General features: G+C 49.3%; 1 protein-coding gene across 9 annotated transcripts in view; it reads right to left on the minus strand.

The window, feature by feature from the left end:
• BRD1 (bromodomain containing 1) overlaps positions 1–15,407 on the minus strand; it is a 51,343-nt gene that overhangs the window by 27,720 nt on the left and 8,216 nt on the right. For all 9 annotated transcript variants that reach the window (XR_011235730.1, XM_069490745.1, XM_069490741.1 and 6 more), the window contains one exon: positions 1,121–1,277. Coding sequence is in view for 7 of the 9 variants with exons in the window: in XM_069490741.1 (XP_069346842.1) it covers positions 1,121–1,277 (157 nt within the window). In the remaining 2 variants the exon portion in view is untranslated. The remainder of the gene's footprint in view (positions 1–1,120; positions 1,278–15,407) is intronic.

Consider the following 15,407-nt stretch of genomic DNA (forward strand, 5'->3'; position numbering starts at 1 on the left):
CTCTGCCGAGTCCTCCCAGTCCCCAGACCCCAGATCCTGGAGGTGCCCCCCGCAGTGCACTGCAGGGGAGGGAGGCCACAGGACCAGCCATTCCCTACAAAAACCAGTGAGCAGTGTGAAAAAGACCCACTTTTGTTTTCAATTTATTTTTGTGACATCTCATAGTAGCCAATTCTTTCCTTTCTGAATCCACCCTTTCAGAACTGTTTTACCGTATCAGGTGATTCTGTAAACCCAAATTGACTACTCAGACTACTAAAATGTGCGGTTGTTTGGGTTTGTTGTTTTAAAAAGGAAGATTCCAGGCCGGACACAGTGGCTCATGCCTGTAATCCCAGCACTCTGGGAGGCCAAGGCAGGTGGATTGTTTGAGCTCAGGAGTTTGAAACCAGCCTGAGCAAGAGCAAGACCCCCGTCTCTTCTAAAAATAGAAAGAAATTAGCTGAACAACTAAAAATATATAGAAAAAATTAGCCGGGCATGGTGGCGCATGCCTGTAATCCCAGCTACTGGGGAGGCTGAGGCAGGAGGATCGCTTGAGCCCAGGAGTTGGAGGTTGTTGTGAGCTAGGCTGACACCACGGCACTCTAGCCCAGGCAACAGAATGAGACTCTGTCTCAAAAAAAAAAGGAAGATTCCAGCTCCTCCTTGTCCATCTCGGCTCTCACGGCCCCTCCCTACCCACTGTTTCAAGGCTCAACCAGCCCTCAGGGTAAGGCCCTAAAAATAAATCATTCCTTGTGGTTCCAAAACCCAAACCCTGGGTCTGGCACACAGACCCCGCCCATCAGACCCCACCTCCTGCTGGCCCCAGCCTGAATGACCAAAGTGGCAGTGGCATCCATGGGCATCCCCTCTGTCCCCAGAGCTGGCACAGTGCCAGGCACAGGGAGGAAGGACCCAGCCCCAGGCAGTGAGCACAGCTCAGAGGCCTGCACAGCGTAGTTCACAGCCAGGCCACATGAACCACTCCTGCAATTCTGGGCCCTGGGCCCAGGTGTCAGGGCCCATCGGCCTGCCCCAGGCACCCTCTCCCTGGAGGTGCCACGTCGGGTCAGTGGGTCAGGAGGATGTCGGGAGGGCGAGAGATGGAGAGGTCTACGGAGGCCGCGCCACATACCTGCTGCGTGTTTCTCTGGGACTGCAGGCTGGACTGGAGCCGCCGCAGCAGGGGGGCGCCATTCCTAGACAGCCTTTTGAGCAACCAGTAGCTGTGGGCTCGCTCCACAAACTGCTTCTTCCGCTGAATGGACACCTGATTCGCAATCCTATTTAATCTAAAACATGGAAAAACTCAGAGTTTAGCTATGAAGCAGTATGTTAAAATGTTTTCATCATGGAAACGAGAAATAACAGTGTTACTTTTAACAAAACCATGTGTTCACTTTATTTTTCTCCCTAAGCCATGACACATAATTTCTATTATCCCTGGTACTGCTGAAACAAAGTTCACAATCTCCAATTATTTAAAGATTTCATCCGCTTTTAAGTCACTAAAACATTTATCAGATAAATATGTAGAAAGAAAGTATGCTGAGCAAAGCTTTAAATATTTTTTTAATTCCTTCCGCGTCATCCTACCTGCACAGCTGACCTCCACTGTCTAACAAGAGCTCCCTCGGCTCCAGCGTGACCAAATCCCAGACCACTGCCCACCCTCGGGAGGGACAGAGAAGTGGGCACTGGTTCCCCTCGTCACCTCCAAGACGAAAAGAGACAACTCGGGGCAGAGGCAGCAACGGGGCAGAGCGGAGGCGAGAGCGGCTGATCCGCAAGTCTCACCATCCTTTTGGGGACTACAAAGTGCAAAGTGGTAAAAACATTTGCATGAGGGGAAAAGATGACAATTTTAAAACCCTTCAAGACTAATCAGAAACCTTTCGTGTCACTGTTATTGTCCTTCCTGCTGAAACAAAAAATGATTCATCACCTTGCCTCACAAGGACACTGAAAATTAACACAAATTCGATCATAAACCAAAACTTTAAGAGAACAAAAACACAAAATGCAAGAACGAGTCATTGCTTCTTTTGCACCAAATTTCAAAATTTCAGAACAAAAATTAAGGGATTTTAAGATCAAATTTTTAAAAGAATGCCAATCAGAAGTTTTACAGAATAATCAATGAACAAAAACGCCAGCCCTGACAATTCCAGCTTGTCCCCAAGATTTGCTCCAAACAAGGGGCTGTCAGCTCCTGGCTGAGTTCTTCTGCAGGAGATGCTGCCCTCAGGGGCACATGGAGCCTGCCTGGGGCCACCAAGACGTGGGCCTGCAGGTCTGCATGCTCGAGGCCAGACACCTGCCCACGAGGCCACCTCCCAATGGCCAACCGATGACGGAGGGGCGCAGGGCGGGCTCCAGCAGAAACAAGCTGGGCACACCCGGCTGTGACCAAAGCCCCCGCACAAGGCTGCTCCTCTGCAGGTCAGGCTGGCTGGACCTGATTATCTCTGGGGCTGCTGGTTTTGGAGTGCAGCGTAACTCATGGGCAGTAAACTACACAAACCTTTACACATACGGTTCCGTACATTTTAACAAGAATACAGATTCTTTTCATGCTTATGTACACACTCCGGGTTATTTCAATGATCAAATGAGGCAACACAGATATAACTATCTTCTAACAATTTGAAAATCCAAAGAAATGCTATGGCAATAAGCTTATAGAGAAAGACTCTGACCTCATAAAAGAAGACACCTTCTTTCCCAGAGTCAGAATTTCTGGACATGTGAACAGCCCACAGATTATAAGCAACAAGGCTCTGATAAAAATACTTTAAAAATTTAGAGCCAGGCACAGTGGTGCAGGCCTACAGTCCCAGCTACTCAACAGGCTAAGGCATAAGGATCGCTTGAGCCCAGGAGCTCGAGACCAGCCTGGGCAACACAGCAAGACCTCATCTCAAAAAAAACAAAAACAAAAACAAATGGTAGTGCCAAGAGTATATTGAAGATTTGCTCAAGCCTTTCTGAATACATGTAATAAACAAGGTACATTCAAAGATTCATAGGCACAACTGAAATACACATGGTAAGATTTGGTGACAAATCCTTTGGAGATACATCAGACATGGAAACACCAAATCACTGGCAATGCCAGGTTATTCTATCAGGTCATTAAATACGACATGTCCGATTTCGAATCAGAAGTGTAGTTTATTAAATCTCAAACAAGAAGCAGTACAGTTAATCAAAGTATGCGCCTAAACTAATAACACAGTTTTGCCTTCTTAACAGTAGCTTGTTAATGCCAGCAGTGAAGAAGCCTGGAGAGCGAGTGGTGATGAAATCATGAAAGGCGTTTTCCACAGCTTGTGGAGAACTGAATACTTTTCCTTGCAAGAAGTGGTCCAAAGCCTGGAAGAAGTGGTGGTCAGCTGGTGCAAGGTCTGGTGAACACGGTGGATGACAGAGAGTTTCCAAGTGCAGCTTCTTTGGTTTGAGCAGTGTTTGTGTGACATGTGTTGAGTGTTGTCTTGCAAGAGGATTGGCCTGTCTCTATGGACCAATCTCAGCTGATTAATCACAAGCATCCTCATCATTTCATCCAACTGGTTGCAGTAAACATCCCCTGTAATTGACTGACCAGGTTTCATGAAGCTGTAGTGGGTAATACCAGCGCTGGACCACCAGACAGACACCAGTAGCTTTTTTTGATGAATATTTGGTTTTGGACTGTGTTCCAGCACTTCATCTTTATCCAACCATTGTGCCCAACATTTGTGATTGTCAAAAAGAATCCATTTTTCATCACATGTAACAATACAGTGTAGAAATGGTTTGCCTTTATGTCGTGACAGCAAAGAAAAGCAAGCTTCGAGATGACACTTGTTTAATTGACGCGAAACCCATCTATCCAGCTTCTTTACCTTGCCCAGTTGTTTCCAATGGTCCAATATTGTCAGAATAGTAACGTCAAACCTTGCTGCTAATTCAGGTGTAAGCTGAGATGGATTCGCTTCCATGACAGCTTTCAGCTCGTCATTATCACCTTGGTCTCAGGTCACCTACGTGGCTCATTTTCAAAATCAAAATCACCAGAACAGAACTTCTCAAACCATCAACGTCCTGTGCATTCATTAGCCACATCCTTCCCAGACACTTCGTTATTTTGAGTTGTCTGCACAGCACTGCTTCCATGACACAACTAATATTCAAAAATAATACAAATTTTTTATTTCATTTATCCATGGTTTTACAAAAACTGCTCTGAAAAAATTTTTGAAAGGTAATTACAAGCCAAAACATGCATTTAAAAGACTGAGGAAGCACCTTCACAATAAACATAAAACAAGACGTGCCAAACTGAAATGTCAGAGATATCAACTGTCCAACTTAGCACTTAAGAAAACTGGACATTTCATACTTAATAACCTAATAACTTTTCTACAAGCCTGAGACTGCCCATTTTTAGCTTCCGGCAAAATTTAAGGAGGATCAAGCTGGAGATCAGATGATAAACATGAGTTTGGGATTTTTGGTATAACTTGGAAGGAAATTTAAAAATTGAATACATTGTTACAACAAAACTGCTTACACAGTCTACTTACATATGTAATGAACTTTCCAGAATTTAGGCCTAAAATTCTAAAAATGTTATTAGAAAACATAGGGCCAGGTGTGGTGGCTCACGCCTGTAATCTCAGCACTCTGGAAGGCCGAGGCAGGAGGATCCCCCAAGGTCAGGAGTTCAAGACCAGATGCAGCAAGAACAAGCCTCCATCTCTACAAAAAATAGAAAACTTAGTGGGGCATGGTGGCACACGCCTATAGTCCCAGCTACTCAGGAGTCCAAGGCAGGAGGATCACGTGGGCCCAGGAGTTGGAGGTTGCAGTGAGCTATAATGATGCCACTGCACTACAGCCAGAGCAACAGAGTGAGACTCTGTCTCAAAAAAAAAGACAGTATCAGCAAAATAAAAGGCAACCCACAAAATAAGAGAAAATATTTGCAATCATGTATCTGATAAGGGATTAATGTCCAGAATATACAGAGAACAACTAAAACTTAACAAAAAATAAACCCAATTCAAAAACGGGCAGAAGACCTGAACAATTCTCCAAAGACGACATATAAATAGTAAATAAACACATGAAAATACGGTCAACATCAATAATCATTAGAGAAATGCAAATCAAAACCATGAGATACCACCTACACTCATCAGGATAGCTACTATCAAAAAGTAAAACAAAGACAGTAACTGCTGGCCAGGACGTGGAAAACGGGAACCCGGTGCCCTGGTGGTGGGACTGTGACGGGGTGCGGCCACCATGGGCAACAGTATGGTGGCTCCTCAGAAAATTAAGCTAGAACGGCCATCATGATCCAGCAACTCTACTTCGGGGTGCACACCCAAAAGAAATGAGAACAGGAAAGCAAACAGGTACTTACACACCCGTGTTCATAACACCAGTATTCACGATAGCTAAAACGGGAAGCAACCCACATGCCCATCGGTGGACGGATGGAAAAGCAAATGTGATGGATGCAATGGACTAGTATTCAGCCTTGAAAGGGAAGGAAATTCCAGTACATGCTACAACATGGGTAAATCCTAAAAAAGTGCTCAGGGAAATAAGCCAGTTGCAAAAGGACACTGTTTATTCCAGGTACACTAGGGACCTGCAGTGACCAAATTCACAGAAACAGAATGTGGCATGGGGGAGGGGAAGCGGGGAGTTGGTGTTCAGTTGGGACAGTCTGTTTGAGGTTATGAGGAAGTTCTGGGGACGGACGGTGGTGACGGTTGCACAACTGTGTGATGAATATGCTTAATGCCAGTGGACCGTGCAGTTAAAAATGGTTAAGATGGTAAATGTTACACATATTTTACAATAAAATATTGAAAAATTTTGAAACTAAAAAGTTTAAATGGAATGTATACCTTCCAAATCAGTAAAAGAGGAAAAATGTCCCTACTCCAGAAAAGAAAAAACATCTGAAACAATACATCAGGAAAAAAAAGAGTTATAGAAATAAATCCAAATATATCAGTAGTCTGGTAAAAGTTAATGGATAAACTCGCTAATTAAGAGAATTTGTCAAATTGAAAACAATTCATTTTACCAGACCACAGAAAAGCTGAAGCGGACGGGGAGACGCCGGGTGTGTGGGAGCAGAGGTCCGTGTGTCCCACCGTCCCACCGACTGAGCAGGAGCTGAGCCAGGGCAGCCTCGTCACCAAGTCCAGAGGGTCCCTACACAGTGACAGAGGAATTCACCAAATTCCAAATTTTTATGGACCATCCAATAGGAAATCTTCAAGACATCAGATGTAAAACCTCGAGGAACTACAATGAGAATTGTTAAACCCACAACTCTAATGAAACCCATAAGCAAAAAATAAATTAAGGGCCAGGCGCGGTGACTCACGCCTGTAATTCTAGCACTCTGGGAGGCCAAGGCGGGAGGATCACTCAAGGTCACCAGTTTGAGACCAGCTGAGCAAGAGCGAGACCCTGTCTCTACTAAAAATCAAAAGAAATGATCTGGACAGCTAAAAATATATATAGAAAAAAATTAGCCAGGCATGGTGGCACGTGCCTGTAGTCCTAGGTGTTCGGGAGGCTGAGGCAGTAGGATTGCTTGAGCCCAGGAGTTTGAGGTTGCTGTGAGCTAGGCTGACGCCACGGCACTCCAGCCCGGGCAACAGAGCGAGACTCTGTCTCAAAAAAAAAGATTAATATCACAAGTATCTTTATACTAATAAATCTGAAAACTTAAGATGTAAAACAAATCTATAGAAAGATATAATTTACCAAAATTGAGAAACAGAATCAATACTTTAAATTCTACGCCCACCCCCAAAAGAACAATGAAAGAGATGACTCTGTAGAGGAGGGTGACCATGAGACGTCTGTCAGCCCAGACTCACACCCACAGCTGCACAGACAGGGGAGACGCAGCCCAGCTCCTGGTGAAGCCAGTGTCCCACCCCGTGGGGAGAGGGTGGCATGCACGCAGGGCTTGTGAGACCAAGTGATCAGGACACACCTGACCAAGGGGACCAGGAACACAGCGTGGTCTCAATACTGCACAGTCTGTGAACAGACCTCTGCACCTCAAACTGTGAGGACAAAGGAGCAGGGGAAGGGTCCCAGAGAAGCTTCTTGAGACTGCAGGGGCATTCTACCAATGTGCCAACAGACGGAGAAGTGACAACACTACCGAATGACAATAAAGAGAGTCCAAGTGGAGACACTTAGATTGAAACAGTGTTAGAGAAAGACAAAATATTGTAAATACATAAATTATCTCAAATTCGTCTGTAGAGTCCATGGAATTTCCAAATTCCCAAGAGAGTTTGTCAAGAAAGTTGACAAGATGACTCCAAAATTCGTAACTAAGAGCCCCGGTCCACACCTGCCACACACGTGGCAGGACTCGCCCTAGCAGACGCGGACACGGCTCAGATGCGCAGTGCAGAGCGGCAGTGTCGGGCCTGCGTGGACACAGAGCCACCCACACGGGGAACTGAGAGGTTAGGGGTCTCCAGGGAGCAGAGAAACTGCTCAGTGAATGACACTAGAACAAATGGCAAGCCACAGTAAAAAAAATAAAACTGTCCTCTTCCTCGTGACAATCCTGCCCCGCTACGGGGACTGAAGACTTGAATGTGAGCAATTTCCACCAACAGTGACTACTGGGCACTTCCGATGGCAGGACTGGGCGTGAGGCACCGCGACCCTTCCAGGAGCAAGCAGAGACCCCAGCCCAGGGGGCTTCCCCTCCACTGGGGAGCAGCCACGGCAAGGACTCCAGGGACCAGATGGTCAGCAAGGCGGGGGTGGGGGGGGGGCAGAGCCCAGGGGAGGGAGGGGCCAAACAAAAGCTTTAGCAGAAAATCTTCAGGCCCTCAAAGAAGGATTAAACAAGATATGACAAGCACTAACCATAAAATAAAACACCAGCAATCAGACTGAAATTTTAAATTGTCTTTGAAAGACAGAACCCTAACAAGACGGTGGAAGACGACATTAGCGGCACCCAGTGTCCAACGGGCAAGCGTGATCCTCGAGCAGCCGTCCTTCAGTTGCACCTCACACCGCCCAGGAGGGTGCCACCGTGACCTCCACGCACAGACAGGGACACTGAGGCCCAAAACGGTCACAGAGCAGGAAAGCAGCCAGACCAGGAGTCCAACCCGGCTGTCTGGCTCCGGCCACGACCCACGTCACAGCCAGGCTGGCTCAGAGGAAAGACAGCCACCCGGCAGAAACCACAGGACACCAACAGCCGGTGAATACACGAAAAGCTGTGCGTCCTTTCTGCATCCCGGGAAATGCTGTTTAAGACCACAGTGAAACGCCACTGTAGCCCCACCAGGTTAGCAAACTTGAAAGTCTGACGACACACAGCACTGGCAAGGCCACGGGGCCTCAGGAGCACGGCCTGGCGGGGGTGTGGGCGGCACAACATGTGGCCGAGGAGAAGGCAGGTGCTCCTACTGCCAGCTGTGCCCAACACTCACACCATGAAAACACAAAGTTGCTCCTCATGAGGACAGGAAGGAAGTGGTGTGCGTTCAGACAGATGAGGCTCTGCGAGCCTGGGAGAGCCCCGGCACGACTTGCTGCCAAACCTCAACGCTCCGGGGAAGTGCACAAGTGCCCATTAAATGACCTGGGTTGGGCAAAGCCTTCTTAGACGTGACACAAGCACGACCACGCAGAGGGACAGATGAACTGGACTCCAGCAGAACTAAGAGCTTCTGTGCTTCAAAGGGCACCACACATCAGATGAAAAGACAAGCCACAGAATGGGTGGAAATATCTGCAAATCACATGTCTTATTAGTGAGTCCAGGAGCCAGAAAATATAATGAACTCTTATAACAGCAAGAAGTAGTCAGATAATAATGAAAAAATGAAAAAGGCTCTGAATAGACTTTTCTCCAAAGAAGATACACAAACAGCCAGGACAATGTGCACAAAGATGCTCAACATCTCGGCTATCAGGGAACCTCAAATCAAAACCACACGAGTTATCGCTCTGCAGCACAGGGCGGCCACGGGAGATGCAACATGGCGCAGCTGCCCTGGCAAACACAGAGCTGCCCTTCGGCCCAGCAGCTCCACTCCTAGGAATGTGTCCAAGAGAACCGAAAACACACATTCGCCTAAAACTGTTACACCAGTGCTCAGAGCAGCGTTATGCAGTAATAGCCAAAAAGCAGAGACAGCCCAAACATCCACCAACAGAAGAGTAGATTTGTTTAAATGGGGTCCACCCTACGAAGGAATCTCATTCGGCCATAACAAGGCACGAAGCGCTGACAAACGCCACGCCACGCCACGGATGGACCTTGAAACCATGCTGCACTAAAGACATCAGTACAAACAAACGTTGCACGATTCCATCCACATGAATGCCCAGACCAGGCAAATCCACGGGGACAGAAAGCAGATCAGTGGCTGCCAGGGGCAGGAGAGTGAGAAGGTGGGAGGTCAGGGGGCAGTGGTTATGGGGTATGTGGTGTCTTTCCGGGATGATGGAAATGTTCTAAAATTGGTTGTGGTGATAAACGCACAGCTCTGTGAACACACTAAAATCCACTGACGTGTACACTCCACATGGTAAATTTTACGGCGTGTGGATTACAGCAGTCTCTCCAACCAAGGGCGAGGTCCATTCCAAGCCCCCCAGGGGATGCCTGAAACCTTGGTACCAAACACTAGCAGGGTTGTCGGAACTGGCAACTAAGTGACTTGCAGGCAGGGAGCGTCTACACCCCTGGACGGGGGGTGACCCACATCCCAGGCATGCAGGACGACTTCAGAGTTCCTCACACTACTCAGAACAGTATGCAATTTAAAACTTACCAATTGCTTATTCCTGAAAGTCTCCATTTAATATTTTCAGACCACAACTGACCACAGGTAACTGAGAACTCAGAAAGCAAAACCGTGGGCTAGGGGGAGGGCACAACTTCGTATCTTAGAAAAGCTGTTACACAAACGAAAAAACCTACGAAATTCTCCCACTGGCAGCTAGAGTGGGGGCCGGACGGGGCCCGCAGGCACAGCAGGGTGCTGGGTCTCCTACTCTGAGGTTGTGGGTGGGCCGTGGGTGCCACTTGGTATCATTATTTACATCCATGGTGCACACATTATTTGGTGTGTATCAACCTATCAGTTTTGAAATATGTTAAAACCTACCATGTTAATGTATTAAAAATTCCTCTCAAAAACACAGATTATTCAAAAAATGTAAAATACATTAATATTAAAAACTACTGGAGAGACAGAAATAAGAGCCTTTACAAAATCCTACACAAGCAGCACGCTGAGCTCTGAAGCCCAGTGGCGATCCCTCAAATCGCCAGGACCAAGGCAAGGATGTCGCCGTCACCCTCCAGATGAACCCCGGCCAGCAGGCCCAGTCTGAGCTCAGTTTTGAGAAGAAAAACAGAAAGATTTAAAAAGTCCACCCAAACTGTCATTTTTCACAGATACTGTGCTCAAAAATCCAAGAGAATCCTACAATGTATTATGCACTCTGAAACAAGAACAAAAACTTGTATCTATATAAACAGCTAAAAAAAAAAGGTCGATTTTTTGAAAGATTAATTTAACAAAATAAGTTACCTAGAAATAAATCTTTAACAAAATAAGTTACCTAGAAATAAATCTTTAACAAAATAAGTTACCTAGAAATAAATCTAATAAATTGTTATGGAGAAAATCATGACTTTTATTGCAACACTGCAGACGTCTCTGCGTGCGCCTGGAGGCTGAGGCAGGAGGCTGCAGTGCACACGCCGGGAAACCCCAAACCCCGCAGTGCGCAGAGCGCCAAGCCACTGCCCACCCTGCAGAGAAGCCAGGACAACTGCAGAGCCAGGCACTGCCCTGCCACAGACTTAGGCTCGCTCAGGGCAGCCACCGTGTGGCCCTGAGCAGGTGGCCAGAGGTCCAGGGATGGGCCACCCACCAGGCAGCCCGATGGTCAGGGCTGGCCCTGCAAGCAGCACAAACTGTGTGACGTGCGTAGGGGCTCATGAGGTCAGACCCAGCTCACGCACCCACGGTCAACGCCAGGAGGACGAAGGACCGGGGGAGCGCGAGGGAAGCTCTATGAGCTCAGGGGAGGGCGGGTGTCTTAAACCAGACCCAAGATGTACACAACGTAGGTAACCTGGTAACCCTGACTAGTTCACCGGACGCTATAAAACTGTGGTTGTTTTTAAGACTCTTTATACACTGCCACATTTATGGACAGAATTGCATGATGGGGACTCGCTTCAAACAAGGAAAGGCAGGAGCAGGTGAAGGAAGACCGGCCAGGTGGCTTCTCTCTATTTTAAAGATTTCTGATCCAAAAAAGAATTTTTTAAAGATATCAGGAAAAAGGAAACAATAAGCCAACCCGAGGGAACAAGCTGCACCGAGCACAAGGCCAGCAGGCGGGAGGAGGCACCCAGAGTGCCCGCAGCGCACGACACACACAAACTCATGCCAGGCTGGACCCGTCACTCCAGCCGACCGTGCAAAGTCCCCCTGACTTCCACCTGGGGACTCCCACGCTAGAGGCAGGGGCGCCACCCACCCATCACCAGGGACACCCGCTTTCTGCACACGCTGGGCTCACAGATGCCAGAACAAGCTAGAGCCGCAGAGCCAGCGACAAGAAGTGTGCCGCGGAGGGAGCTGCCGTGCGTGTGCACACGCAGAAGAACCGGAGGGACGTGGGTGCGATGACCCCGGCCCAAATGTGTGAGGACACAGTGGGCTCCTGAGCTGGAAGGTCCAACAGTGAGGTGGGGTTCGATTATCACTGTTCCTTTAAACAAAACTGTTACATTTGGTAACTCTGAGTAGGTCAATCTCTAGTTTATTTTAAAGCTTCTTATATAAAAATCATGAAAAATAGAAAAACGCCATTAAAAAACATTTCTACCTACACATGTGCACGGACTGGAAGAAAGCTCCCATAATGTCCCCAGAAGTCACTTCTAGGTGGTGGGACCTCAGAAAAGGTCCTCCTTCCTTTCTAGGGCTTCCCGCGCTGTCTGGTCGTTGTACCGGACAGGACTCACTTCCGACCTCTCAGGTCATATATGCACCAGTCTTGTCCCACAGGACGTCACGTCTTACCCTCGGAGCCTGAAAAGCCCGGAGTGTGCGCCAGACCACACGCTCACTTCTGGTCCACAGAGACGTCCACGTGGTCCTCGGCATCACCACGGTAGCCATGCTCACCACGAGGTGGCGGGCAGGTTCAGCGCCCCCACCAGCTGTCTTGGGGCTCTTGCCACAGGTAACTGACCAGGAGCCGGGACAGAGGGGGACAGCCCAGCCTGGCAGAGTGCAAACAGCATAAATCCTACTGCACTGAGGGCCTGGACCTCTCCCTGCAAGCTGGTGAGAAGCGACTGGTCCAGACCCCCAGACCTCCCCGCCTGCCCGTGCCCTGCTGCGGTGACAACTCTCAAAAGCAGGCCTTCCTGGCCTACACCACTGACGGACAGACCCACACAAGGGTAGGACAAGGGACAGACCCCAGACAGAAAAGCTGGAGATGGTCACTGCTCTTCTAAACCTTTCCGGAAAGCCTGACAAAGCAGGAAGCACCCACCACAGTCTGGGCCGACTCTGAGCAGCAGGGACCGCGGTCCTGAGTCTCCAAGGCCACCGGAACGCGAACAGCGGAGACACCCGCAACATGGTCAACGCCAGCAAGGGCGGCTGTCGCGAGCTTCCAGGAGCCCAGGTGAGTGAGGGAGACACACGGCGCCCACCCCACACCCACGCAACCTCAGTGAGCCGCAAGGAAACACCAGACAAGCCAAAACAAAGGACAATACATAGCAAAGAGGAGGAAGGGCTGTCTCCTTCTCAATCACTAGCGTCACAGCAGACAAAGCTCCAGAAACATCCAGATGTGAGAAGCTCAAGAACAAAACGGGACAGTCACCAGCAACAGGAGGCCTGGGTCCCAGGCGGGAAGAAGGGAAGGCTACAGAGGGTGCCCTGGTCCCTCCTGCTCGCTGCCAGGGTGCCGTGCCTGTGACTGGGCACATGCCCCGACACGTGTCAGCAAGGGCCACATGCGTGTGCTGAATACACAAGTGGGATAAAACGTCAGTGACAGGTGATTCGATAAAGAGTCGCTTGCGTGTTCTGTGTTCTCCTATTTTTGCAACACTGCATAAATTTGAAGTTATTTCCAACTAAAAACTTACAATCAAGCTCCCTGCCACCCACGCTGGGTCTCAGCACGTGCCCACAGAGGTGTCCCTGGAGGTGCTCTCAAGACACCCACAGCCTCAGCAGCTCTGGAAACAGCCTCTGCCCCCCGGTCACTCCAGGTGCAAGCACAGGGCGTGCAGCAGGGACGCTGTGTGCGGTGACAATCTGCACAGTCAAGTTCAAATAATGTTCAGCTCGACCTCTGCCAAACGTAAGTACGGTGACAGTGAACAGAAACAGTAAAAGTCAGCTACGCTGGCAGAGTCTCCCCACTCCTAAGGGCCTGCTCTGCGCACCTGGGATGCTCCAGGGCAGAGACCCCGGCCCAGGGGACGGCACCCTGGAAGCCGGGGGTGAGGGTGAGGGGGTGGGGTGTCCAAGGTGGCAGAGCTGTGCAGACGTCCCACAGCGCGGCACTCTGAACACTGATTTGGTTTGATCAATGCACACACCCTGTAGGAGAGTCCGAGAGCGCACGGAACACCACGCTGACTACGCAGTGAGGCATCCGCCCTGTGGGCACCCAGATTTTCTTCCCAGCACTATTTTTATTTGCTTCAGCTCCTTCAATCCAAACCGATCCGCTCCCCAGATGTAGTGCGCCCCGCCTCACGAGAGGAGGGTCCTTCCCGGCCGTGGAGCCCGGAGCACAGGCGCCTGTCCTGTGCCAGGAAGGGCTCCACGCCGAGGAGCCCACTCATCCCGTGCCACGGCCTCACTAAAACAGAGAAACCCCCACAGGCTCAGGGGGCAGGACAGAGTGGCACGTCAGGTAGCACTCAGGGTGGTCTCTCTAAAGGCGGCTTCGGTCACGTGTCCAAGTGACGGAGACAAGAATCTGGCAGGAGGCACAGCACTGGCCCTGCCTTTCCACGTGACAGCATTTCGAAACCTGCAGTTTTTACTTTTCAATCTGTCCTGGTGCCTCCTTCCAAAGTAGCCGCTATTTTGGACCCAACACAGGTGCTTCTGCGGCCGAGCACAGGCAGAGCTGCCGCCGCGGAGCTCCCGAGACGCTGTCCAGCCCGTCCATAGGAGCAAGCCCACGGACCACGCCCATCGAGGAGCCCAGGGCAAGACTCCCACCCAGGAGGACCCAGCCAGTACCTCCCGTTTTGCCAATCCATGGCAGATGAAAACTTTTATAAAATAGTAAAATTAACTGCCAGAAACATAGAGAAAAAGATATAAAACACAAGCCAGAACTTTTTATTGTTATAGTCAACAAACATAAAAGCACTCTTTCCAGTGGGATGGCTACTAGGCACCCCACTCCATTTCAGAGCCTCCCTGGTGGCCGGACAGAGGCCCCCACTGCTGACAGCACTGCCCTTGGGGACTCCACCCCATGGCTTCCCAGGCAACCCCCGCTACTCAGGCAGCTGCACCGCACACCCTACACCTCAGCCACCACGCCACCACCTTGCTGCGTCAGAGGTCGCCCCCCAAGCAAGCGCACGACGGCCCATGAGCAGACCGGACGCGGTGGGAACCTGGATCTGAAGGGGCCAGAAACATAAATGCAACTGCACACACTAAAGGTTGACTTTTCTTGGAAGGAAAAAAAAGGCGGGAAAGGAAATTTTCTTTCTTCTTTAGACTTTCTTTCACATAACTTCCTCAATTTTTTTTTTTCTTTTTTTCTCTTCTCCCCTCCCTACCAGAAAACTTCCTCAATTTTAAACGTGCTATTTCTCTGTTGGAAAACTTTTTTCTCAGAAGTATGTAAGGGAAAGAAGACGGAAATGAATGGGCCCTGCTCTGAGACACGGGAACCGTGTGGGACAGGCCGAGCAGACCACGTCGGGGCCGTGGCGAGGGCCCCAGGGAAACAGCGCCCTGCACTGCCTGGGGAGCTCCCTAGTCAGCCTGCACCACACGCCACAGCAGAGCCCCTGGCAGTGACCCCAGAGAGAGTTCCAGAATGCCCACTTCTCTACTCCACAGCCCGTCACTCAGAGAAATAAAAAGCAATCTTTAGGGTTTAAAAATACTAAATACTAAAAAGTTAAACATACTGCCCCCCTCTCTCATTAAGAACAGATTATGCCCTTAGAATTGTCTTTTTCACTTGAAAACCTAAGTTCTTAAACCACTCAAATTATAAAAGCAGTCACAGTCCCTGAAAGCAGATTTTGTTCTCTCCACAGGGAGTGAGGGGGTCCTCTCTTTCTCAATCTCCAAAATAATTGTTCAGATGGGCCCGTGTCC

The sequence above is a fragment of the Eulemur rufifrons genome, chromosome 16 (genome assembly GCF_041146395.1).
Source record: "Eulemur rufifrons isolate Redbay chromosome 16, OSU_ERuf_1, whole genome shotgun sequence".
NCBI lineage: Eukaryota > Metazoa > Chordata > Mammalia > Primates > Lemuridae > Eulemur > Eulemur rufifrons.